At 31.5% G+C, this 27,990-nt stretch overlaps 1 protein-coding gene across 5 annotated transcripts in view; it reads right to left on the bottom strand.

The window, feature by feature from the left end:
- Window positions 1-138: 138 nt before the first annotated feature.
- Window positions 139-27,990, bottom strand: part of Actn (alpha actinin) — a 148,730-nt gene continuing 120,878 nt past the window's right edge. For all 5 annotated transcript variants that reach the window (XM_035378209.2, XM_035378239.2, XM_035378217.2 and 2 more), the window contains 15 exons: window positions 27,400-27,630; window positions 24,888-24,964; window positions 22,334-22,463; window positions 21,994-22,085; window positions 19,250-19,358; window positions 18,203-18,265; window positions 18,014-18,091; window positions 17,399-17,557; window positions 16,957-17,041; window positions 13,902-14,101; window positions 10,047-10,100; window positions 9,045-9,113; window positions 7,001-7,159; window positions 3,620-3,778; window positions 139-1,163 (listed from right to left, as the gene is read on the bottom strand). In XM_035378209.2, coding sequence (XP_035234100.1) covers window positions 1,005-1,163; window positions 3,620-3,778; window positions 7,001-7,159; window positions 9,045-9,113; window positions 10,047-10,100; window positions 13,902-14,101; window positions 16,957-17,041; window positions 17,399-17,557; window positions 18,014-18,091; window positions 18,203-18,265; window positions 19,250-19,358; window positions 21,994-22,085; window positions 22,334-22,463; window positions 24,888-24,964; window positions 27,400-27,630 — 1,824 coding nt within the window. In that variant the 3' untranslated portion in view covers window positions 139-1,004. The remainder of the gene's footprint in view (window positions 1,164-3,619; window positions 3,779-7,000; window positions 7,160-9,044; window positions 9,114-10,046; window positions 10,101-13,901; window positions 14,102-16,956; window positions 17,042-17,398; window positions 17,558-18,013; window positions 18,092-18,202; window positions 18,266-19,249; window positions 19,359-21,993; window positions 22,086-22,333; window positions 22,464-24,887; window positions 24,965-27,399; window positions 27,631-27,990) is intronic.

Here is a 27,990-nt window from a genome sequence, read left to right as displayed (position 1 = left end):
TAAATTAAGTAACTATTCTTAAATTAAGTATTTTTAAAGCCAGAAACAATAAATCTATATCTTTCACTTCTTTCTTCTAAGATTTTTGGCAACGTTCTCTTATATGCTGCATGCATGGTACAAAAAAGAAAGAAAAACTTGGGGCTAAAGACTTTTTTTATTATGACAATTTAAAAAGTACAAAGGAGCACAAAAGCATGATTTGTAGGATGATTTCTCTTTCTTTGGATAATCTCACACGGATTTACAATTGCTTATAACATAAAATAATCTTTAAATTAATTATTTGCAATTTACCACTGCGATACAGTCACACAGACAACAAAAGCAAAAGAAAAGGGAGAACTACAACTAGATTGAAGGGTTAAAACAAGCACTTTGTATGACAAAAGATGTTTCCTCGGTATGTCGTTTAAAAAGGGCCGTTTTGGCCGATGATCTAGAACCACGGTCGTCGTGCTGTCGGAAGACATCAGAATTCATCGGAGGACGGCAAGCGCACCCAAAAGGCACATGTGGCTCTTTTATTTTAACGACAAACAGTGACTTTCTCATTACTAAGTAGATTAAGTTTCAACCAAATCCACGGGGATGGGACAAAATGAACAGAAGAAAAATAATTGAGCTGGGATAGTAGGAAATTTTTTTTTACACAGTTTTTTTCCAAAAAACGTTCTTGTTGACACAGTATTGCACACCAACATCACACAATCTCATACTATTATTCACATCCTAATTAAAATGATAAGAAAATGCCAAAAAATTAATTTGTTATAAATAAATTATAGAATTACACAACATAATTCTTGCAATGTAATTTGTACCATTTACAAAATGATTGTGACCTTAAAATAATATAACATCCTCAGAAAGGAAAACAATCAACAAAGTTCCTTCTTTTTCTTTAAATATAGTGCTAAGTATTAGACTGCTAATGTTGGTTGAATCTCAATCAGGCGAAAGCTACACAAAGTCCAGCTCGAAAAGAGGCCGTTTCAACCATTCTAGAGATCGCTCTCCCCATACAGTGCCGTAGAGAAGGACATGTAGTCCAGAGCTCCGGGAATAGCTCCAGGTCCCTTGTACGGTCCCATGCGCTGGATGCAGTACTCGGCTTGGTCGGGAGGTAATTCCCTGCGCAACTCTTCTGCAGTGATATAAGGCTAGAGCACAAAATAAAATTAGTATAAAGATATGTTAACAAAATGCTTATCACTTATTTTAAACAACACTTAACTCTCAGAAAATTTAAACATAAATTTTCCAAATCCTAATACTTTAAAATATTCTAAGACTCTTTCAAAACTAAACATTTTGAAAATTACTTCTGAAAATGTTTACGGATACATAATGCAGCCATCTAAAACCACATATAAATGATGTAATCCTGGATAAAAGCACCTAACAACAAAACTGTAGTCCTTCCAATCTTATCTACAGATTGCTCTCAAAAGAATGTATTTAGTTAATAATAATTATGGCAAATTAAAAAAAAAAAGGTGAACTTGGAGCTTAATTAAACGATTTCACATAGTCTCCTTAAAATTATTTGTATCCATTATTTCTGAGTGCTATAAAAACAATTTTCTGAAATAGATGATTTTTCCACCCAATATTATTAATCAAGCAGTTAAAAAATTCTCATCTCAACACACTAAAAGGCACACTCTTGTTTTAGGAGATTATAAAAATTCTGTTGTCATTCCCTTCTTTCCATCAATTAGCTATAAAGTTGCACATATTTTGCAGAAATTTAACTTTCGGGTTGTTTATTCTCCCATCAATAAAATTCCAAGTTCCATACTCAAGGATCCCATTCCGGATATGAATTCCTGGGGTATTTATAGGATTCCTTGCCAGTGTGGTTTAATTTACATTGGCCAAACTAAGAGAGCCTTAAAATTTCGCGTCAAGGAACATGAGGCATATGTTAGAAAAAAGGAAACACAGAAGTCTTCTGTTGCTCAACATTGTTGGTCCGAAAACCACACTTTCAATTTTTCTGCTGCCAAAATTATTCAAAAAACATCTTCTATTGGAGAACTGGATTTTCTAGAGGCATTTCACATTCATAAAAGTCTTTCTGTTCTAGTTAACGATCCTAATTCCAATCCAAATTTGCCTTCGGCTTTTAAAGAAATTATGATTTAGTTCTGGTTTCAGCAACAGATGGTGCCACTTGCTTATTCTTGTCCAGGCTTTCTTATCTTATCTAATCATTATTTCCTATCTTGTTCATTTGCGGTTTTGCAGCTGAAGATGGTGGTTCGGTAAAACCATCGAAACTAGTCTTGTGAAAATTTTGTAAATATAACGCTGATTTTTGTTGTTCTGAATTAGTATTTATTCAGCGTGTTATTGTGTCTTAATTAGATGATTTACTTGTCATGACATTCTCTACCATTTCTAAAATGTGCATTTAACTCATTTCTCATGGTTTATATATACATCTTGGATTATCTGTTTATCTGTAAAATAGACTGAACTTCTAACCAATTTTCCAATCAGTATTTCTTTTTGCAAAGAGCACATTAATTTTCCCCAAAATGAACTGTAATGGAAGACTGTGGTTTGCCCCCCTTTTATTTTTATTATGTTGGAGTGTTTTGTCAGAACTTCAACAGGTCTTGAAAGATCATGCCCACAGCCAAGTGCAAACAACATTGGGGGAAAAAAAGAAAAAAAACTGTTAAATGTGCATATTTTCCAAGCAAAAAGAAAAATGTAAAAAAATAGGCACCACTGGATGCATCTCTGAAACAGATATCAAGATACCTAAACCAATATATCTCTCCAAAATTGACAATGAATTCATGGATTTTCAGTGGAATACAGATAGCCGCAGATTTTAAATGTAACAGGTATCTTTTCAAAGATTAAACACATTAAGATCAACATATTTAAACATATATCAAGTAAATTTAAATAGATATCATTCAGTTATTTATATCATAAGTTCATAGTCCTAGAAATGTACCATAATTAACATCCAGAAATTTCTTCCATTATTTACTTCATTAATAATAAGTATGACACTTAAATGTCTAATAATGATATGCTTTTCCTATTATTTAGAAGCAGCTAGATAAGATTAAAAATATTCTCTGAAGACTATTTAAATATTACTATAATATAAGAAATGAAACTTTTGTTTAACTAAGTTAAAGCTGAATTTTTTTTCAAAAACTAATCCATTCAATTCAAGGGAAAAAAAATTCAAAGAAATAGTTTAAAAATTTAATAGCAATCAGTTATTTTGAAAAAAGGAATAAATACAAAAAATGTTAATAAAAAAAGCTTATTAATTCACTTTTAAATCTAGAAAGGTTGAAAAAAGAGAAAGAAGGAGGGCAACTATTTTCTTAAATTTTAAAACACTTGATATCATCATATAAGAACCATCAAACATCAATATTTAAAAAGAATACAATACTCAAGAGTCCCCCCCCCCGAAGCAAATTATCACATCCTCAATTACTGTCTCAACCCAATAGCATAACTTCCTCCTTGTTCTTTCCTTTTAGAGTGAGTAAAATGCTCCTAATATTTTACTGGAGTATATAAAATAATCTCCACAGCATTAACAATGTAGCTTAAAGATTATATGACACACACGTACCTTATCTCCAGCCAAAATTCTGAAGGAATCAATTATTTGTTCAGCTGTATCAGAATCTGTACTTTCTCTTGTCATGAAGTCCAAGAAAGCATCAAAATGTACATAGCCAGTATTATTAGGATCTACAACACTCATGATCCTACGGAAGTCTGCTTCTCCCTGAAATATACAAGAAAAAAAATTTCACAAAAAAATGACAATAACACAAGTTTATAGTTCTGTATGAAGTCAAGTCACTGATGAAACTCAGTAGTTTTAATATAGAAAATGGGGTACTTGCATTAAAACTTAATTATTTTTACATTAATTTTTGCCCAGTTTTTAATAATACTTAGTTGGTGAAGTTCAAATTTTCAAACTCAAAAAAGCACTTTCTTAAAAATCATGTTACGATATATTCTTGACAGATATAGTAGTACCAAAAATATCTTTATTTGGGATAATTTTATTTTGTAGAAATGCACATAAACAATATTTGTTTTTATATATTGTCTCTGAAGTACGCTTGCACAGTATAGTCACTCTCGTAAAAACATTCTGTAGTTTAAATTAACATTTATTCTTTTGATAATGATTATGTTTTTAGAATTTAAAAATAATTAATGATTCAGTCTACATGCCATTTATAAGATAACGAATTTAAACGTCACATTAAATTCGTTATGTTATGTAACTGTTATATTAAATTCATTATGTATGTAATGTAATTCATAATCAATTATGAATTAAGATGTCAAGAAATTAAAATTTATGAAGAGGATATTTTTCTATTTTTGTATAATTTGCTATTCTAAATATTTTTAAACCATAAACTTTAAATTATGAAGAAATGCTCAATATTATCACAGTTCAAAGCTTTTATTCTAATATAGCAAAAGCATGACTATCTAGCATTCAACTAACTGGAATATTTTAGAAGTATAAGAAAACATTTTTCCTGAAAAACTTAGTAAATGAGAGTTTTATGATGTCATTATAAAGCTCATAATAACTACAGTCAAAAGCCTTTAATCCGGACTCGTCGGGACTTCGGTGATTCCGGGTTATAAGTCATCAATTTAAATCTGGTAAGATGGCACACACACACACACACACACACACAAAAAAAAAAAAAAAAAAAAAAAAAAAAAAAAAAAAAAAAAAAAGCTTAATATTTATTTGTTTACTTTATTAAACATTTCCTTCAACGTGTGCATGCGTAAAGCATACATTACGCATAGTCAAAATTAGAAAATTGAAACCAGAGAACTAACTGATATGTATTCGTGATATTTATAATGACGACGAATTTGATTTAAATCGTATCAAAGACAGAGCACATTGAGATGAAATACTACAATTAGTAAAGAATTATAAGCCGAATAAAATAAAAACATCTGCCCTGAAGATAAGGATAGAGCTGACAGATCAACTTCCAGTTCATTGCGCGCCGCAACGTCCCCCCCTCCCCCGCAGAGCAGAGTGAAATTGATAAACAGATTTCGGAATGGTTAGAGAAACAAAGGAGCTTTTATCCATTTCATGCAGCAATTCCAATTTTTGTTTGATGGACATCGAAACATGCTTTCCCTTTGTAGATCCAGCACTGGAAATTCTATTTGACATAATCGAAAGTTCCAACTTACTTTTATAAAATTACTCTAACAGTCTGCAAAAAATAATAAGCGGGATCCAATTCGAAGATTAAGGGACAACACAATGTGCAACATTGACTGAAATAGATAATTAGATAATTTTAGCTTTGCTTATACCGTCCGTTATACATTAAACGCACGTGCATAAAAGCACATGTGCATGCGTAAATGCATTATGCGTTTGCGCAGAAAGTTTATAGCTTTGAGGTCCGAATTATGGACGTCCAGATTAAAGACTTTTTTAAATATGCATGTTTTTATTAACATGCATATTTTGTCACCAAATAATGTGATTAAATTATACTAATGGATAAGCATGATGTCAGAACACAATATTCATTTAACATGCACACAATTTTGTTAATATTTGTTGTTAATATTTTAAACTGCATGAAGTGGAATATTTTCAATGGCTAATACACACACATATTCTTGGAATTACATAGTCACAGCTGGGTGCAAAACACTTTTGATAAAATTGCATTTATTTACTTAAGCTGGTATAGTATTGCTTTGATTCAAGCTTTGTTTTCTCCAGGGACAAAATTGAAGGAAATCCTGCATACATCACATCCAATTTCAGGATCCTAATTTCAATATTAAATCCTTACAAGAGTAAAACATGAAACTTGTAGAAGTAACAAATTACTCTCAGAAATTACATGACATTTTAAAAAAAGCCAAAGGCAAAAAGTTTCAAATACTGCATTTACTAAATTCAACACTGTTTTGATTATTAACTGAGGCTTCCAATCAATGCAAAAAATATCTCTCAGTATCATCGTCAACAGGAGAAGCTCATTCTTACGTACACCGAAAAAGAGTTAACAATAAGTGATGCTGGTTTTTTTCAAATATGCTCTAATAACTGCAGTAGATGTCTAGAGAAGCTTCTCACAATATAAAAACTTATATACTGACAACAGAAGATCTTTCGTAAAACATAAAGAAGCACTTCAGAGTTTAATGCAACTGTAAAATTCAGGAGAAAAAATTCAAGTGACAAGTAAGCATAATTGCTTGGAATTTGTAATTCATTTATCAATATTTATCAATTGTGTCCTTTTTATATTATTTTTTATTTTTGGAGGCAATTAAAAAAATATTAAGGAGACTTTACGTGAATTTTTAGGTCATCAAAATGCAGGCCGTGCTTATAACAAAACATTTAGTAATGGGAAAAAAAATGCAGTATAATAATTACATACGCTTCAATTTAAAAAAAAAACCATTCAAATCATAAATTATTCTAGAGGATGAACCTTACAGTTCAGAAATTACTGCATTTACTGACAGCCTTATAGTTCAGAAATTGTTGCAATAAGTAACTAAATGGAAACTGCAAAATTTTAAATTCATTCTTAGCACAGGAGGCAATTAACAATTTCTATAAACTTTTATATAAACTAATATTTTCTCTTTAACACGAAGACGCCGGCCTGACCTACCGGTGGGTCATACTTGTCTGTTCCGTGGGATGGCAAATAATTTAATTTTATAATTTTTAAATTTGAAGCCAGCCCCCCCCCCACAAAATGGACCGCTAATTCAAGCAACACAGCACGAAAAGAACAATGAATTATCTGTACCATCGTCAACGCGTTAATATTTACTTCTAAGATCACTGCCTGGAATGAAATCTCTAGAATTTAAGATTAGAGGGAAAAACAGAAAAATGGTGCACTGTTGAATATTATCATTTATATAAGTACGTATAAATGAAATGCAAATACAAAAAATACTTCACCTGTCTGTCATTACGAATATTATATCCTAAACTGACTAGACAAGATTTGAACTCTTCGGGAGCTAGACGGCCTGTTCTGTTTTTATCGAAGTGATTGAATGACATCCTGAATTCATTCAGTTGCTCACCAGTAATGCCTTTAGAATCTCGAGTTAGAATCTGAAATACAATTATTATAGATATAATCAGTTAATTTTGCATTTTCAATAAATTTCACATTAAATCCTTATACAGTTTATAAAATAACTATAGTTCCACTGCTATATTTTATAGCCCTAATTTGTACGAAGGTGGAATACAAGTTATCTACACATTACGATATAAAAAATTTTGACATACTTTTATCTGTTACAAAGATTGCCCTTTTCTAGAAGATTCGAAGATTAGAAATGCGAAATGATATACACTGGATAGAATGTTTACTAAAATTTTCATTACATATGTTTGCTGTCTAAATATCGAAAACTTAGAATTCAGATATTTGAACAGCAGGCATTTTAACCTGCTTTGTGGGCATCTTGAACCCAATAATACAACAAATGGGCTTTGAGGTCTGTTAGTACTTTGTAAAGAAATATTCCTCCCAGAAAAAAATTTATATTACCATCTCATTTATACAAAAATTAAAAAGGGGCCCCTAAGGACTGAAAAGAGAAAATAAAGCTTTGAGGTTTATCACATGCAAAATCATTTAAAGACTTTTCTTCCTAAACAAAACAACATATTACAGCCTATATTTACAAAAAATTAAAAACAAGAAAAAAAATAAAAAATTAAAAAGCCTTATAGGGCCTGTTGATAAGTTGCAAGGAGAGCTCAAAAAGAAGAAGGCCTATGAATTTAATGTGAAATGTTATCTCCCTTGATTTGTACATATATATCACAATGTTTTTTTCTTGGTAGCAGTAACACTCTTAACCACAATTTTGTGGAATTAAGTTACAGCATACTTTTGATTAAGCATACTTTTTTGATAATGCATACTTTTGATTAAGGCCTAAAAGCCTTAATCAAAAGTATTAAGGCCTAAAAGCCTTAATCAAAAGTATGCATGACAGGGGAGAGTCCTGAGGATTTAAGATCACAGCAATGACATATTTTTTTTATAGATTATCTAAAGCATACATATAATTTAAAACCTTCATAAAAATAAATTTTCATTTTCCAGCTGAGTTACACTTCTTTATTAACATCATGCTATTACAGTTACAGCATTATACAAGTTTATGCCTCAGTCTTATATTTATTAAATTTTTTGATAAATAATATTATTCAATTTAAATCACTTTCAAAAGCCCCTTTTTTCAAATATTTTATATAAGTATGTTCAACTGGGTGGCATCATCAAAGTTCCTAAAAACGTAAATTTTATTTGCAAACTTTTTTATTTCTACAATTTTTGGCTCCAAATCTAAGTAATCACACATAGGGACCCATTTCTATAGATAGGCATTAAAAGTATGCTAAAATAAAATAAAAAAAATTACAATTACATTGAGCATGACTCGTTGATGAATTCTTAAAAGTAAAAGACATTGAGCAAATAACAGTGGCTTGCAAAATCTCCAGATATTCATCCAGAACAGAACTATATTAAAAAACAATTGCACAGAGACATCCTTCTCTTACACATGTAAATGCCCTGAAGACCGCATTGTTGTAACTTAATTTCTCAAAATTGTGGTTAAGAGTGTTACTGCTACCAAGAAAAAAACATTGTGATATATATGTACAAATCAAGGAAGATAACATTTCGCATTAAATTCATAGGCCTTCTTTTTCTGAGCTCTCCTTGCAACTTATTTATCACCATTTCTTATGTTTAATATCATGTGCATTGTACTTATTTTTTTCCTTTGTATTTATGTGTTATGATGTTGTGTATCATTCCACACACATTCATAAAATTATAATTCACAGTTTCAGAGAAATGCATGATATCGTGCATATCAAGATAATTTTGGATACTTGATATAATATTATACAAATGAATTTACTGTATAAACATAGATCTAGAAATATATACAATAAGCAAGTAAATTACCTGGTTTTCAACTTCATTGATGTTACGGTGGATCGAAGTCAAAAGCTGCTCCCAGCCGACACGAAGAGTCTGAAAAAAAAAAAAAAAAAAAAAAAAAAGCATGTTATTATACAACTTCTGCTTTCAAACACAATTAAAACTGGCAATGTATAATGCAGTCAAACCCTGACTTAGCAATTACAGAGGACCTAACAAAAATCGTCTTAAACTGGGATATTGAAGCATTCTTAGCACATCAAAGCATTGCTAAATATTTTTATCCATACTTAAAGATGTTTAAAAAATGTTAAATATTTTTTCATACTTATGAAGTATACAGCCTTTTTATATTTTAATATAGCAAAAGTATTTAAAAAAATTTCCAACAATTCTGCCTAGTTTTATATTTTTAACAGCCGCTGTGTTAGGAAGAGTAGTGACCAAGTTTAAAAAAAAAAAAAAAAAAAAAAAAATCCATGCTAGACATAATCACAAGTGAATTTTTTACATATTTTGGAGTTTTTGGATTCACAGCTGATTTTCATACATGTCTGTACTTTCAAAACTAGGCAACTCCACATCTACAGTATTTGTTAATTTCTTCAAAAGTTCAAAATGAATTTTAATGCTATTTTGGGATGGGGTGGGGAGGATGTAAAAATCTTATTCACATGAAGTGAAAATCTGAACGGCAATTTTGCGTAAGTACGCACATAGAATGTGTTGCTATCTGTACAATTAACACTCCTACCTCATCTATTTCTCTAGAAAGCTTCTTAAAAAAAATTCAAAGAAGTGTTGAAAACAATAAAAATTGAAATTAAATATAATGTGCATGGCTTAATATAGCAATAAATAATGATTTTATAAAATATTATTAAAATGAAATATATCGCTAAGATGGAGATAATTTGACATTCATTTTATACATTTTGAGCAGTGACAATGAAAGCCATTAAATTGAGGGCATCTCTAAACTGCAGTTTGAAATTCAAAACCTTTTCAACAACAGTGAATACTTACTTCCATGGTGTACTGAGTGTATCTATTTTCAAAGATCATGGCTTCTTGTATTTCCTAAGGATAAAAAAGAATCTCTATTGTGATTTTAATGTTTAAAAAAACAACCATAGGAGACAAATACATATCCTTTCAAAAGACCAACATTTTTCTTTCATATCAATTTAATAATAATTCATGCAAATTTAATATAAATGCAAAAACAGTACAACTTCATGTCAAAATATTTTAGGAAATATTAAATTTATAATATTTCTATACATCTCAATATCAAGTGAAAAGACAAACACAGAATGATAATTTTCATGAAGCAAAAAATTATACTCAAGTACTCTATTTGAATATGATTTATAATACTTAAAAAATGACATTTCAATATTCTGAGAAAGAATACATGAAATCTCATAAAATCTAAAACATCTCTTAAATGAATATTAGAAAACATACATAAATCTATCTCTCATCCCATCATAATCAATGTTTAAAAAACTTGATAACAACAAAGAATTACAGTGGAACCTCGAGATAAAAGTTTAAGTCATTCCAGCATTCAACTGGTATAGTTAATTTCTCAAATCTAGAAACAAACTTCCCCATTGAAACTAGTAGAAATACAGTTAATCCATTTCACACCCCCAAAAATATCAACATAAAAATAAATTTTTCTAATAAGTAACACTGGTAAATAATATAACCATAGTTTACCTTTATGATAGCTTTTGACACCGACCTTTTAACAGCTTCTCGTTAATCCACACCAACAACAGTTTCTAGGAGTTTTGGACGGTGCTTGGAAGTAACAGTAATTCTCTTGGCTGCACCAAGTTCCTTAATTTCTTCCTTCTTCAAAATAGTGCAGATCGTCAATGTCGAAAGGCCATAAGTCTTCACCAATTCCATCACTCTTACACATCTATGATTTCTTTCTTAATTTAAACAACCATGGCTTTCCTATTTTTCTTTGCAGCACTATCTGAGGCAATAATCTTCTTGGGAGGCATGGTGAAATAATTATTTTCAGGTTAAATGTAATAAACAATTAACTCACAAGCGCACAACATGTAGATCAAAGAACACTGAGTCACCTGACGAGGGGATTCCCCGAGTCGAGCCGTATCTAGAAATGGCGCCATGCATACAAACAGCCTGGCTCACTGCTTGTTACTCAAGTCAATGCTCGTATTTAGAGACAAATTTTTTGCTCATTCTTTCCTGGTATCTCGAATTTCTCGTACATAGAGGTGCTTGTATCTCGAGGTTCCACTATATCTTAAATGCTTATGAAGAGAAAAGAAAGTTTCATTTTTTCTTAATGTTAATCAAGAGTTTGTGATAGCAGCAATACTCTAAGGCAATGGTTCTCAATTTTTTTAGCCCATACACCTCTTTCCCCATTGATTATTCCCCTTCTTTCTAAAACTTGAAAAATATTGGGTCAGTCCATAAATTCAAACACATATTTTGGTAAATTTTTAAATAATATAAAAAAACACAATTTAACATTTTAATCAATTATATATTTTCCTCCATTATCTACAATGTCACGCCATCTTACAGGCAACTTTTTTATGCCATTGCTGTAGAAAGACTCTGGTTTTGATGAAAAAAAAAAAAAACTTGAAAGTTCATTGTGTACATCCTGTTTAGAATTTTTTCCCAGTAAAAAATTTTGTAAGGTTTGTTTGTTTGTTCACTAATTTTTTGCAATGTTGTTCGAGCGTATGTGGTCTAGAGTTATCATGATGAAACAACACTTTCTTGATATTCACCAATCATGGGCATTTTTTGATCAAGCCTGAGTTTAGATGGCAAAGTTGTTCACTATAAACTTCTAAATTAATCGTTTGATTTGGTTCTAACAGTTCAAAATGTACTGAACGGGGTTCATCATCAATGCTGCTTTTTCCAACTTAAAATTTCTGGGCAGTCCTTACACTAATAGTGTGTTTACCATGTACACTATTAATTTTAATCACTGCAAACCTGGCAGATTCACCACACGAAAATAAAAAATGTAGCACAGTACATTTGTACTGGTTATCTATATTCATCTTCTATGGGTACTAAAATACATTCGATATTTATGAAAGTTGGTGATGAACTGAATAATATGTTAGTCAAACAAGTTTCAACAGGTTCAAAATTGTATTGTTTTAGTAAATGCGTCATAGCGAATTCCACGCATACTCTTAATGTGCATGAACTAATAATGTATATGTGTATATGTGTCGGGTAATAATAATATAATTAATGTATATGTGTCGGGTCAATGACCCGACACATATACATTAATTTAAATTGGAGATTATTTTTAATGTGTTTTATATAGTAAACAACAAAAAATATAGAAAATATTGATGAATGCTAAGACTTTAATAAAAGAAGTTTAACAGATTAATAAAAGGCAGACTGTGGGAGTACTTCATCCACAGTTGAGAACCACTGCTAAAAGTAAAGAAATAATGCATTCAAATTTTAAGCCTAATAAGAATTCAAACATGCAATTTCAGCTTCAAGATCTTATTAGAATATCATAGTGTTATGTGCATATGGATTTGTAATGGATTGAATGCTCACAGAACAGATGTGAAATTTATTAAAAAAAATAAATAAATTTGCAGTTCTGGAACTCCTCACACAAAAGTATTCATACAGCTCTTCTTAATACACAATCAGTAGTTACTACTTCAAAGTACTGGAAATGTTAAAAACAAGGAAATCGAATGGCAATCTTTCAATACTCTGAACTGAACAGTCTGAATTAAACTGTAAGCTGAAGCTCTCTCCTGTCTTATATAGTTTCCCCTCATCTGGTGAGAAATTTCCAGTACCTTTGATTTCTCAAAACTGCCAGAAGGCATACACAGTTACACAGAGAACAAATTCAACGTCACCAAGCTTGGCGACTTTTGGCGATTTCTCAACAAATCTGGCTACAAAAAAACAATCACCATAACCGCTGCCAGCTTGGCGTTATCTCAGCAATTTGGCGAGATAGCCGCTGCCTCAATGGTAAATGGACTTATGCCTGTAACCTTATTTTTTGGCAATTCTTTGCACCGAGCCTTTCATTCTACATTTTATATGCGACTACAATTTACATACAATTCGATTAATTTTATTTACATGTGTACAAAATTCATAACAATGTATTTCTTGCAGCTAGAACAATAGGTAATTAATACTGGTGAAAAGGAAATCACATTGCAGCAGTGTGCATGCAAAATCTTACCTTTTAACAGAGAAACAAATTTTTTTTAAAAAAAAATCAATTCGGGATTCAACCAATAGTTCTTCTTCTTTAAAAATTACAGTGGTGTTTGAAATGATTACAATAAAAATCATGAAACATTATGAAAATAACAATGATGTTAGGAATGATATAGATGATGATGATGCAAAATGATAGAAACTTAAAGTACAAAATTGAAACCTTTGATACTGTCCATGAATAGAAACTACATCAACCTTTTTGACCTTGCTGGTGGCATTTGCCACATTCATATGCAAAGGTCTATTTTATCAGTAGTAGAAACTGCTTTACTATTCACTACCAGATGTCTCATCTGGTGGCTTGTCTACATGATTTTTTACACTTGTTTTCCTTGAAATCTAATAGTGGCAACTGCCATGACATCCTATTACCTACAACTAGAGTAGGAACTTGTTAATATGTTTCAATGGTATTTTCAACATCTACAAACAATATTTTGAGATGTTTATTTATTTATTGTGCATCTAAAAAAATCCAGAGTTAAAAGGGTTAATCACTACTAAATTAAACTCTTTTTATTAACCATATTCAATAACAAAAAATTTCATTCCACATTTTAAAGCAGAATAGAATTTTAAACTTGCCTGATGGCACTTTTCAAGTTCATCCATGTGAGGTCTGTATTGAACAACTCCTGTTTCAAATTGCCTGAGTTTATTAAGTTGGTCCTCCAGACTGCCTTGCATTCCCATACCAATAGCTGCCACGGAATCCATCTGTCTCTCGATCCAGGGGCCAACGGCATTAGCTTTGTCGGCAAACTTGCGACGTAACCTTTCGTTAGCTGTTTAAGCATTCGATTAAGGATAAACACATTCAGCAATGGGGGATTTCCTACAAAGGCCACTTTGGTGAGGTCACATCTATTTACATTTGATATATTATAGTAAGAAGTATTTGAGTTTAATATTTCTTTGGTGGTTTTAATATTTTGTTTAGTAATAAATATTTTAGACATCTGTAACAGAGAAGCAAAGAAAATGCACCATACGCAAAAACAAATATTGAGAATCAATGTGGTAAACACAGCATTGGACTTCATATAGATTACTTTGTACAATGGTATAAAAATAATTTGTAATTTATATCACAGATAATATAAAAAATACCCCCCCCCCAAATAAACTACTAGCAGTTTTTTGGGGGTAATACAGTAAAAATATCCCAGTCATTTCTTTTTGATGTAAAGGAACCTATTTTCAAGGCAAAATTTGATTTAAAAAGGATGCATGGCAAAGTAACAAGCTCAATAAAATATAGTATTCTTAGAAATAGATGGTCTATTGCCAATGAATTCCGAGATTGGCAAATTCAACTAGAATTTGTTCCATACATCATATTTTACCATTACCTCTTTTAACAGTCATCATTTCTCTCTGATCAAATTCAAGCAGTTCTAGCACATCTCTAGATTATAGCACTCCTATTTCCCATGTGTAGATAACCTGTAACATGTAATATAACACTAATAACATCAATCTATGTCATATTTGCACAAGCAGTGTCCTAACTGGATGTTACATTACAATAACCAATAGCAGTTGGTTACCTATAGCAAAAACATCTAAATTATTTTATAATCTGTATTACAAAATTCCGATACACGAAAAAAAGTCACATTTTATTATTCATATAAGCTATTACTTTCTTACTTTAGTATATAAAAAATATGTACTGTACAGAGACTCAATGCTTTTAATATGTTATGACAAACTTTAAAAAATATTCTGAACATAATTTTAATAATTAGTTTTAGTTAATACATATGCCTACAGTTTGTTCTTTTAGAACAGACACTTCAAGGCCATCTACCTCAAACACCATGCCTCATAAGCACAATAATATTGCTGCAGAAAAAAGGTCAGACTTTCTAAAATGCTAAAATCTTCTAACTCCTTTCTTCCGATAAAACAAGAGTTCAGTCCAGAGTTAACACTTATACTTTGCATGACACACTTATTTTAATTATTTTACATTTGTTATTAATTCATTTAAAATTAGAATCCCATACTGATTACATCACATTTTATATTACCTTGATATGTCAGCAAATAATAATAAAGAAGAAATTTATATGAGTGATTTAGTATTACCTTGATAAAATTAAAAATCTGACATTCTAAAATTTTCTTGCATTCCTCTTAATATTTAAAATGCTTCAATACTTGTTTTATATACAGCTCTGCATACATGCACATTAATATTATACATATCATTCTCTTGGGTTCCCAACCCTATGCCCGCGGGCACCATGGCGTCCGCCGTTGTGCAATCACATTAAAAATGTTTTAGTTTTCAGTAAAATTCTATATGAAAGTTTTCTTATTTTCAATAAAAAAGAAGTTGCTTGAAATGCGACCGATCTCTTTTTTTTTTTATGTGCATGTATTTATTAACTTTATCCAACTAAAAATTCACCATGAAAAAGTAAATGGTGTCCGTTGTCCAACAGATATTCTAAAATGTGCTTTTATGAACAAAAAGGTTGGGGACCACTGCTCTGTCAATATAAAATAAGTAGTGGTTAATCCGATTAAAAAAACTTCAGTTTAACACACTGGGTCACCCAGAAAGTTTTCTGGTCTTAGAAATTTAAAAGCAGAACTTTCAATCCCAAAGATCATACCCATTTTGAGTAACCATCCTCTCTAAACGAGAAAATACTAAAAGAAGATAAAGCTGAAAATACATATTATACAGTTTAGTAACTATAAGATGAACTAAATATTTCAAAAAGTATAATACATGATCATTTGAAGAAAACTGGGCACATAAGCTATTACAATGCATGAGTACCCAATATTTTAACAGAGCAGAATATGTTTACTTGAGTTTCAGCATGCGATTCTTTACTAAAAAGAAATAAAAGTGTTTTTTTAATTGCTCATTATTGAAGATGAGAAGTAGATACTATAAATAATGTAACAAAAAAAATATCATGGATCAAGCCACAGGGACCTTTATTAGTATCATCAAGAAAGAAGTGTATGCCAAAAAAGTAATGCTTTGTGTAGGGTGGGAGGCCAAAGGACTTATATAATGTGAACTGTTGCCACCAAATGAGACAGCAAAATATTGTTTTCACATGACACATTTAAAAATACAAACTGGCAAGTACTGATTAGTCATCAAGATGTTTTCAATCATGACAATGGTTGGCCCCACATTTCAGTGAATGTCAGACAAAAACATAGTAAGTACAGCTGGGAGTTTTGTGTTGTGCCCAGTGTTCATGACACTGCTCCCTCAAATTTTCATTTCTTTTAGATTACTTGAAATTTCTCTGAATGGCATTTTCTAGCTGATACAGAGGGCAAAATGTTGCTTATATGACTCAATGATATTTCTTAATGTTTTTGTACTGCTTCATTAGTATTTATCATAACAAAATGCATAACTTTCTGGATGACCCAATACTTTGTTTACAACAAAAGCTCATGTGATATAAAAGTATGTGTGACAGGGAAAAAATTATGCTGTTGTATTCTTTTGTGGTTTAAGAATTAAATGAACCATATTTTTATATTAATTAGATCTAAGATATTTCTATAGTATTTGTAACATATTTTGAAACAATAATACATTAAGGAAATTTGTTTTCACAAAACAGATTCTTGATTTAAAAAGAGAAAAGGATACATTGCTGGCGCATAAGCTCAGTTTGTAATACTTGATCCCTCTTGGGAATCATTTGCTTTACATCACTCCACTTTGTAGTTATATCCTAATAAAATGAAATAGCGTTCCAGATAAGAGAATAAAAATTTCAAATTATTATAAAGACAATTTAATTATCTTTTTAATAGTTTCTTCTAATATTAAAATTTAAAGAAGGAAATTCTATTTCAAAAGAAATGCAACTAGGAAAAAAAACAATATTAAAATGGAAATAATATGAAACATCAAATCTTTTAGAAGCATACAAAATTTTAAAATTTAATTTATTCTGAAATTTCTTTCAATTAACTTTTAAATTTATCAAGCACCTGAATAATGCCCAACAATACATAACATATTAAAATTTATCTGTTATCTGCAGAAACGTTACAAGTTAATGGTAGAATAAGAGAAATATAATTACAATAGCTGTTAATGTAGTATAAGGGTTTTCGATTCCTCCAGGTATCTGGCACTGGGTTGCTATTGTCTGTACTTCTTGAGACAATGCAATGATAGATTTATGTTCTTTGTCTGCTTCTCCAAGGGTCTGTTTGAACTGCTCATGGGCATCTATTAATCCCTATAAGAATATGAAAGAATTTTGTATGTTAATAAAATATTTCACATAAATGATTCTTACAAAATTAAATATATTACAAAAGTGTTACCAATTACAATAATTCTTATTATAATATTTTTACAAAATTAAATAAATTGGCTTATCTTGTCTAGTTATCATATGCATAAAAAATAAACAATTTTTGGAATCCTAAGAAACTACTATTTCAAATATTAAATGGCAACTTTTTAATATAGGCACATACAACAATTACAGATAATACAATGTATTTTAATGTAAGCAGATACACCTTTAGAAACAATGGATACATCAAAAAGAGACATAGAAGAACATTACAATTCTATGAACATGTAAATTGACGGAAAAAATAATTTTGTAATTAGCATTTTCAAATAAAGAATCATCATATCATTGTTTAACAAAGAGTAAGCAATACAGAGTCAATATTTAACTCACTTGGATCTCCTCCATTGTGTGAACAATGAACATGTCAACCAAGTCCTCTCTTGCTCCATCTAACCAATTATTGAAGGGCTAGAAAAAAAATTAAATTTATTATATAAAGTAGTTAAAACACGCATTTTTCAAATTCTTGCAAATCAAATGAACATGCAATATGGCAAACAAGTCTCAACATTCACTCACTGCAGCTCTCTTTGCGAATTCCAGATGTAAAGTATCAATCTTTTCGAGCACTCGTTCTGCTTCCTACAACACAGAGAAAATTTAGTCATTTTCTACGACTAATTTTTTACACAATAATAAAACAGAAGTCTAAGAAGATAAAACAGTTTTTTTTATTCTCAATTAACATTCAATAACACTGCAATAACATTCAATAATCTTTTGGGAAATTTTCACACTGTGCAGCAAGGCGATTTCTAAAGAACCCCAAACTGACTTTAATGTGTATGATTCAAGTTTTTGTACTATTTGTACATGATTCGGATGTAAAACATATTAGTATCTAATTAGATATTAAAAAGTTTATCCTCTTTGCCTAATTTCATTCTTAATTTTCTTACACTTTTATACTGAATAAATTGAGCAGGGAAGAAAAGCTTTTAGTTATCAAAGTACTTTCAAAAATGATGAAAATAAAGTTAATAATTAATTAAAATAATATTTATGTGGATAAATTTAGTAATACACCACATATTAATGTAAAATAAAATTAAGTGCAGATAAGAAATGATTAAATATTGCTTTATTCTTCATCTAAAAATCTACAAATATCCACAGTAATTTAAGAGATCAAATGAAATCTGATGAGAAAAATTAATAAAATGTAATGAGGAAAAAAATGCAATTAAAATGAAATAAAATTTAACCAAAAAAATATTCTGAATATCACTAGTGGTGCGGGAATGGAATTTCTACAATTTACGTTTCATCAATTCAATAAATTTCAACATTTTCCTCAGTAAAGGTAAAAATTAAAAACTGGCAGATTCAGTGATCTATCAGGAGAGGTAATGAAACACCAAGGGTCTCATGCGAAAACTGAAAGAGTTAGCAGCTATGCCATATCATAATAACTGATTATTGAAATCAAAATTGCAAGTGTTCTATTTCTATAGCTACTCAGACAATGATGAGTCAAATATATAATTTAATGATAAAATGCGATATAAATAACATTTTAATGCATGAAAAAATTTCTGTTAATTACAGTAATGTAAACATACATACTTCAAGAGCACTTCTCCGTTTCTGTGTCAGAGTTCCGAGTCTGTCCCACTGATCACAAATCCTCTGACATCTTGCATTGACTGAAGCAGCATCGTGGTAATCTAAGGCACTAAGGAATGAAAATATTAATTAACATACAGCACTCCATATCATACAGCATTAAAATTTTCTTTTTTAACTATATTAATTAGCTCTTGAGGGATGAAGGATTCTTTATCTTGTATATATGTAAATAATTTTCATGAAGTTATATATAAATTGTAGTATCTCTAGTATAATGTGACATGAAAGGCCACAGGATACGAAGCATCATGAGAAAAGTAACATTATAGGTGTACAAAAAAATGAGTTTATAAAGGTAAAATAAGGTTACGAAATAAGGTAAAAAGGCTTATAAAAATAAGGTTATATGTATAAATTTTGGCGACTAATATTAATTGCCGAATTCGGCGACAAATCGCTAGAACTCACCAAAATTGGTGACCATTTGTTCGATCTCTGCGTAACTGTATCTGGCCCTATGCAACTATAACTGTGTAGGCCTAATTTCTCTGGAAATGGGGGAAAACTGTAAAAGACCACAGAGAGCACCAATTCTCAGTTTAGCTCAGAATACTGAGAGATCACAGAGTGAGTTTACACAATTGAGGCTTTTTATATTGCTTTGTGTTCAACATTCTTAGTATTTTGAAGTGGTATTTACTGATTGCGCTCTGTCATATCAAACTAAAAGTGATCTGTCATAGTACTTTTGTGTGAAGTTCCAGAATTGCAAAATGTTTTTGGAGAAATAAATTTCATCAAGCTATTATTCATTCTGTGTGCATTCAATTCATTATAAATCCATATGCCTGTAACAGTATTAATGGCACATGCAGTAATTATACTATAGGCAAAGCATTCGAGGGGTAGCTGCCTAGGATAACAGATGCCTTCATGGAGGATTTTCTAAGAGAAACTGAGTTGCATTCATGTTACACTTGGAGAAAAGCAGGAAAACCAACCATGCAGCCCACCTGTTTACCTGAATTAGAATCCAGGATGAACTACCAGCATTTAACCGCTTGGCCACTGGTGGGGCAAGATAAGCTAGAGTCAACCATTGATTTATCAATCATACACTTTTGTATGGTACTGTGTAATCAGTCTTATTAATTTGAAAAGAATCCTTCATCCTTCAAGAGCTAGTTAAATTAGAAAAGTTCTGTTGACAGCAGCTAAACGATGTTTTAATAAAAAGTTAGTTGTAAAATACACTCTATAACAAAAAAAAAAAAAAAAAAAAAAAAAATTGACGCACCAAGAAGAAGTTGTCCAACAGACAAAAATTGTTGAGTAGGAAGATTATGTACAGAATATAAAATGATTAAAATTTCAGAAAAATGATTCATTTCAGTTACATAGCTACAAAGTAATGAGCTCAATAAGGTGTTGACCTACCTCTAGCCTGGATACAAGCTGCCACAAGGCGTGGCATAAACTGATACAACTTTCAGATGGTCTCCTAAGGTATTTCTTGCCAAATTTGCTGCAACTGTTGGGCTAGGTCATCAACCTTCCCATCATATCCCAGACATGCTCAATGGGAGAGAGATCTGGCTGGCCAAGGAAGTGTTTGACAAGCTGTAAGACAGTTCATAGCAACACGTACCATATGTGGTCTGGCATTATCTTGCTGAAAAACAATGCCAGGAATGGTAAGCAAAAGGAATGGTAGCAAAATAGGTCTCGGAATTTCATCGACGTATCACTGTGCTGTAAGTATGTGCCCCTAATGACGACCAAAGGGGTCCGGCTATCAAGGAAAATGGACCCCAGACCATAACTCCCGGTTGAGGGCATGTGTGGTGTACAATAGTGAAAGCAAGATCGGCATGCTACTCTGGGTGTCTCCAGACACGTCCTCGACGGTCGCCACGACACAGTTGGAAAGGGGATTTCTCGCTAAAGACTATACGTCCCCAGTCAGTATCATTCCAACTCGGTCGAGCCAAGCAACACTGTAATCTGGCTCAACAGTGTGCAGGCATGAGTGGCAGGTGGCGTAACAGTCAGTACGAGCATAGATTTTGCTCTATCAGCCATCTGTGAATTGTCACGGTGGATACTCGTGTGCAGGTTGCACATCTGATGGCTGATAGTGATGAATCAGGTGCTGTGACAGCTGATCTGACATTCACTCTGTCCTCCTGATCTGTTGTGTCCCTAGGTCGACTGCTATCATCAAGATGTTGAAATCTGTCATTATCCACCCAGTCTTCCCAGCAGCTTCTAACTGTCACATCGCTTTGACTCATATAACGAGCAATTCTCCAATTTGCCGAACTTGCCTCTTTCAGTCCAATGATATGACTTCTTTCAAACTCTGACAGTTGCTCATAATGAGCTTGAATCCTGCAGTGAGGCATTTTCAGTCCTTCAAAGGTATCCGAAATCACAATGCAAGAGAAATTTTAACAACACTTCAAGAAGAGCTCCTTATGTACATCTGCTGGATGTGCAGTTTCGATGCGCTGGAGATCACACTATTCATATTCATTGGACACCAAATTTTAATCATTTGCATAAGCTGGTCAAAACATTTACACGTACGATATTTCAAAGCAATCAGATGATTTCCTTTTTAGTGGGTCGATTTTTTTGTTATAGCATGTAATTAATATTAAATGGAAAATGTAATAAATGATAATTACCAAAAATAAATAAAAAAAAAGTAAAAATGAACAGTAAAAGCAATGACATACTTAAGCTCCTGAGCAATCGCAGCAATTTGTTCTACACGATCTTGATGTGCAGCCAAATCACTTTCAAAAGCTTCATGCTTCTTTTTCAAAGCCTGATTAAACAAAGAATACACATTAATGAATCATTTATCAAATGTATTAGGCAAGTCATAATAGCAAAATGTTAATAAAAATCTTAAGACATTTACTGAACTTTTATACCAAACTATATTTCAATCAAATTTTGCGGCTTTTCCACAAATATTTTCAAAGCCTTATTCAAAACCCATATTGTATATGCACTTTACACCAGAATTTTAATATTCCACATTGAAGTCTTGTATATCAGAAATAAATTTACCTTCAATTCATTCAATTTACAATTCCTGAAGTCTTGGCTTTGAAGCATTTCTTCTTTCCCATGAGTCCAGTCTTCATGAATGTCAGCTTTGTGTTTAAATTTCTGAGCTAAATGGTCCAGACGCTCTAATCTGAAAATTAAATGCATTTTTGTAACGATGATACATATTGAAAATTTCAAAACTGCCTCCAAAAATAAAATATAAAAAAAATTTTGTTCATTTTAACTGAAGGGGAAAATCATTTATTGTAGTTACAAATATAAGGGCTAGTGGAAAATTCTGTCCGACAATGTTATTTCAAGTTTCAACATGCATGCAGGTATTCATATGAGACAAATATGGCTGTCTCTCTTTATCACTGCATTTATAAACACCTCCTCTTCTAAATGAACTGAAGCAAAGTGTCTCATGTCATTATTAAGAGAGACATGATCATATACACATAGCTACCAATGATGTTAATTTATTACACTATATTTTGTATGCATTCCAACAAGAAAGAAACACTATAGAAGCATATCAAAATTTAGTATAATTTTTTTACAGAGATGCAATTTCCGATAGAAATGAGGAGATAGTTGGGGAGATTCAAAGCAGGTGATTTTGACTTTTAATGATAAACTATGCTCTGTGCGATCATCATCTTTGATTGATGTCAAGATCCATTTTTTTTTTGACGACATTAGAGATTGAGGAAAACCTTAACCATCTGAACAAACTGATTTAGATCATATTCGGAAACTAGGATCGGTCTATAAATATTCCAGATGAATGCCTCGCAAGTAAGCGAGAAACCTTGCATAATCAAGTCGTCATATGGCCTTTTCTGCTACCTTGGAACAAAAACAAACCCTTTTTGGACTGCATGATAACTGAGGATAGAAAGTAGATTATCTACGAAAATGACATTAGGAAAAGAGCACACTATGAGCACTGACAACCTGCCCCTTCACGTCTAGGCGAATTTTAGTCAGAATAAAAAAACACGGTGTATATGGTGGGATGTCCAAGGATGAATACATTACAAGATTTTCAACCGTAAAGAAAAGCTCAATTCGAAGAACATAAAGCAGCCAAAGAAAAGCGACCAGCGATGTTCACTAGGAAGTACATCGTACTGTATCATGATAATGCCAGACCATATGCTGCTTTGGTAACTCATCAGAAAGCTGCAGAACTAGGCTGGAAATTCTGGCACATCCACCTTACTCCCCAACTACCCTGCTTAGTAATCATAATAAAAGTTTTTTAGAATTGTGAAAATATCTGTAATAGATGACTTCAGGAAAGGTTTCTCTATTTTTATATTTATCAAAATTTAATCAATATATTAGATTTTACTTACATTTTAGCTGTGTTATTTGCTTTTCATTTCGGATAAATTTCAAATACAGATACTGTTATTCCCCCAAGTTGTATTTTTTATTATTTAGAATGGTTTTATCTGATTACAGCAAAGCCTTGAGGGGGTATCTGCCTAAAGGGAGGGATGCCATCGTGGAGGACTTTCTAAGGGAAACTGGCTCACATACACGTTACACAAGAGGAGAACCACGAATATGCGCATGCAGCCAGCTTATTCGTGGGATTCAAATCTCAGACCAAACTACCAGTGTTCAGCGACATTGCCATTCGGCTGCTGGTATTTAGAAAATGTGTGAAATAAAATAAAGGATGTGGGAAAAAACTAATACGGAAATATTAATTTCCAAATGTTAAACTTCAAATGCAAAGCAGAAACTATTTAAAACCTCAGTTTTAAAAGATTACTAATAGTACTTAGCGTCACTCAAAATTATAGTATATTCAAAATAACTGGATGATTTGAGATGAGGATAATCTGATACTTATTAATAGCATACCGATTTTCATTTCATTCTTACTTTTTAACTAAAATGTTGTTCAATGTCTTATTTTTTTATTAACAATTTGAACACATGTTGGATGAGTTAAATTTGTATTTAATAGGCTTCATAGGTAACTGGACCTTTCACAATGTGACATTTTCTTTCAGGAGCACGTTAATAACATTTTTTAATGTTATTAATGTTTTACACTGAATGGCTTTTGCCCACACCTCAACATGATGTCAAAAAGTTGTACAGAAAAGTGCAAAGCATATGTTGCAATAAATACACTTATTATCTTGATAATGTTCCCAACTAAAGCAAGCTTCATAAAAACTAGAACGTAAAAATGGACACTTTTCACTTTGATTTTTGTATTACTTGGTGTATGTAAATTTTAACAATAAAACTGTCTGAGAAATTACACCAATCATTTAAATAACTCTACACATTATAAAATTTTAATTTTACCAAAAGTGTAAGAATAATCTTACTGCAAATTTAAAATTATAGCCATAAAACTTTACTATGCAAAATGTAACAAGTGCATAATGTTTCTATTTCAGAGGAATAATCTATTTTAAAGAAATATTAATATAAATAGAGAAAATATTGCAATTAAGTTAAAGAACATTTTAAAATAAACAACAAAAAATCTTTCTTTGTTTTTTCCCCTTTTTCTTTTTTCAAATTTTACACTACATACCTCATCATTTCTGACAACAACCATTCTTCAAAACCTTTTTCTGCCATTTCCAGTCCCTTCCATGCATTGGCGATATCCTGCATGATGTTAAAAATGTTAAATAAAATTACTGAGCAAAGCAAATGGACAATCAATAATATACAATTGTATGATTCAAATCTAGCAGTTTCCATGTATAAATTAAAATATATTTACTATACAAGTTTAATTATTATTTTATAAACCTCTGATAGTTCAAAAAAAAGAGGGGAACAAATATGTATATTTAAATCATTATGTAAAGTAAATTTAGGAAAAAGAACAAGAAATGAAATAAAAATTGCTAAAAATAATTACAATATTCAAACATTTTGCAAAACACATATTTTTTCTTATCTATGGCAACATTTAAGGTAAGGAAAAAAGAGTGGGTTTTTATATAAACTGTTTATATAGACTGTTTAGTCTTAACACTAAGCTGCATACATCTAGCTAGTACTTCTGAACTAGTATTTTTCCATATATGTAAGTTAAGTGTTCAGAAAAAAAAGGGAGGAGGGTTCAGATACCGCACAGATATAGATTTTATTTCTCAGGACTGCATGGAAGAATAGACACTCTAAAAACAACAGAATATTTTCCCTATACCCACAGCAACAGATTCCTAAGATGTAACAGCATACATATGAAACCACAGACAATAGCAAATGCTGTATTAAACATAATAATCATGCGATATGTACTCAATCTCATTTATGAAGTGTTATCAGTAAAACATTTAACAAAACAATAATACAGGATGGTTATAATTAAAGTTCCACTTTGAAAAGGTTATAAAAGAAAAACTACTGGGCCAGATGTTATCAAACTCGGTAATTGTGTAAAGGAGGTGATGAGAATTTATTTTAAGTGAATTAAAAAAAAAAAAAGTTTCCAAAAGTCACAACCAGGGGGGAAATGGCACTGTATGCAATATTGTTAAATGAAATAAGGGTCAGAATGTTTTGTGATACCTGACATGCAGACACATGGCATTTTAGACAACACAATTTTTATGCAGAATGGGGCTCCGCCGCACATTAGTACACGTGTCACACAGTTATTTAGGCAGCATTTCACTAATGATTGGATTATAGACTGATGCTTCCCTACTTTTTGGCCACCCCTGTGACTTTTGACTATGGGGTTATCACAAAAGCAATGTTTATGGTGATAATCTAAACAATTTGGTGGAATTGAAAGATGCAATAGACCAATAGGTCCGTAACATTCCTCCTAATATGCTAACAGCTGCTGTTGTGGAATGCAGTACTACGATTTGACTTGCTTTCAGAGTTTCATTTAACAATACTGCATACAGTGCAATTTTCCCTAGTGGTGAATTTTTGTACTCCCCCCCCCACACACACAGAAAATAAATTCTCATGACTTCCTTTACATGATTAAGTTTGATAGCATTTGGTCCTGTAGTTTTCCTTTTATGATCATTTCAAAGTGGAACTTTAATTATAACCACCCTGTATATACTGTATACTACAATACATGCAAATAATTCACAGCGTATGGAGCATCTTTTTTATACTGTGGAACATTCATTATCCCTTTACTTTCCCATATTGTGGATTCGTATTAAAAAAAAATGAGATTCCAACACTTAAACTTACCCTCAAAAGATAACACAGTAATATATATATAAAAGCTGTATCTCTTCTGTATAATCCAGTGTTTCAAAGCTTAATAGAAATAAAAATTTTGTTTCAAATATATTAAGATACAGAAATGAAGAAAAGATGTATCGAAGACTATTTGACTACCCCAGCCATCATTATTCACATTATCTAAGGAGATTGCTCACCTAAGAGGTGACCTATTAACCTGAGAACAATCATAGAATTTTGAAATCCATTTCGATTTCTCATTTGATTACATTGTTCCTGAATATGCATGTACATTACTCTCATAACTGCTTTGAAAAGACAGCAATGAGAGCATTTGAGTCACTAAATTTCACTACATTATGTTGCCTTAACACGTATTCCGAAACTTAAGTAGCAAAGTTTCCCTTCCAGCTTCTTTATCTGCTCTCCATGATGGCCAATTGGTGGCACGTGGCCTGCAGGCAGCTCATGGGGGTTTTTTCAATGGTCAGAAACTACATTAACAAATACTTCACTACTTACTAAATTTCTGAATTTGTGTGTATTTTCATATTTTTAATTATCCCACGATTACCTTCATACAAAAATTACTTGAGATTAATTCTACAAGAATCTTAAAATAACAGGTGTTTAGCCAGGGCATGTTCCTAAACACCTGCTAAACATAACATATAGTGAAGCTTTTGGTCCCAAGATGGTTAAACTGGTCCTGAAGAGTACAGAAGCTAACCACCACAACCAATTATAATAACAGATAACTGAGGCTGTAGACAACAAGTTAGTGGATACAGGCCACCACTGAGATAAGCAGTACGAACAAAAGCAACTAAATATGATGAAAGCTTGTTAAATATTAACAATAATAAAGTACTTACAGAAACCATTTTGCCTTCAGATGGCAAATAAGCTGGTCTGTTGCTAAGACGAAGTTTTGTCTGTAGTGTGTTGAAGTTGGTTTCTAACCTAGCCTTTTGCTCCACACGTGGGGGCTTGTGTACTCTACGGTAATTTCTGAACTCATCTAATTTCTTATGTACACCAACAAGAGTGTTATCTGTCGTTCTGTTTTCCAGCCATGGAGTTGTCCTACGGATCCACTCCAACAGCTACATATTTTAATAAGAAAAGACACAATTATTAATTTGATTACAGAATCTGTGTTATTTTTCAAATAAGCACATTCAGAAAAATTTTTAATAGAAAACAAGCAAAACTGATAGCATTAAATTATTGGTGAAAATGTTTAGCCCACTGGTCAGCGCGATTTCAAAAGTCTCCAAGTTTGGGGTATTTTCTGCATTGTCTCTTTTAAGTATAAGTCTCCAAGGGACAGTGCATTACACAAGCACATAAGAAATATAAACAATAAAAACTACAAATTTTTGACTTATTCTAATCTTTTCCAATTCGTGTGTAGATCTTGACAATATCCTTTAAAAAAGCACGAAACACGTCATCATTTAACG

The sequence above is a fragment of the Stegodyphus dumicola genome, chromosome 11, assembly GCF_044657685.1.
Source record: "Stegodyphus dumicola isolate Sdum_Otavi_A_Nest chromosome 11, ASM4465768v1".
Taxonomy (NCBI): Eukaryota; Metazoa; Arthropoda; class Arachnida; order Araneae; family Eresidae; genus Stegodyphus; species Stegodyphus dumicola.
This window is presented reverse-complemented; position numbering and strand designations above follow the sequence as displayed.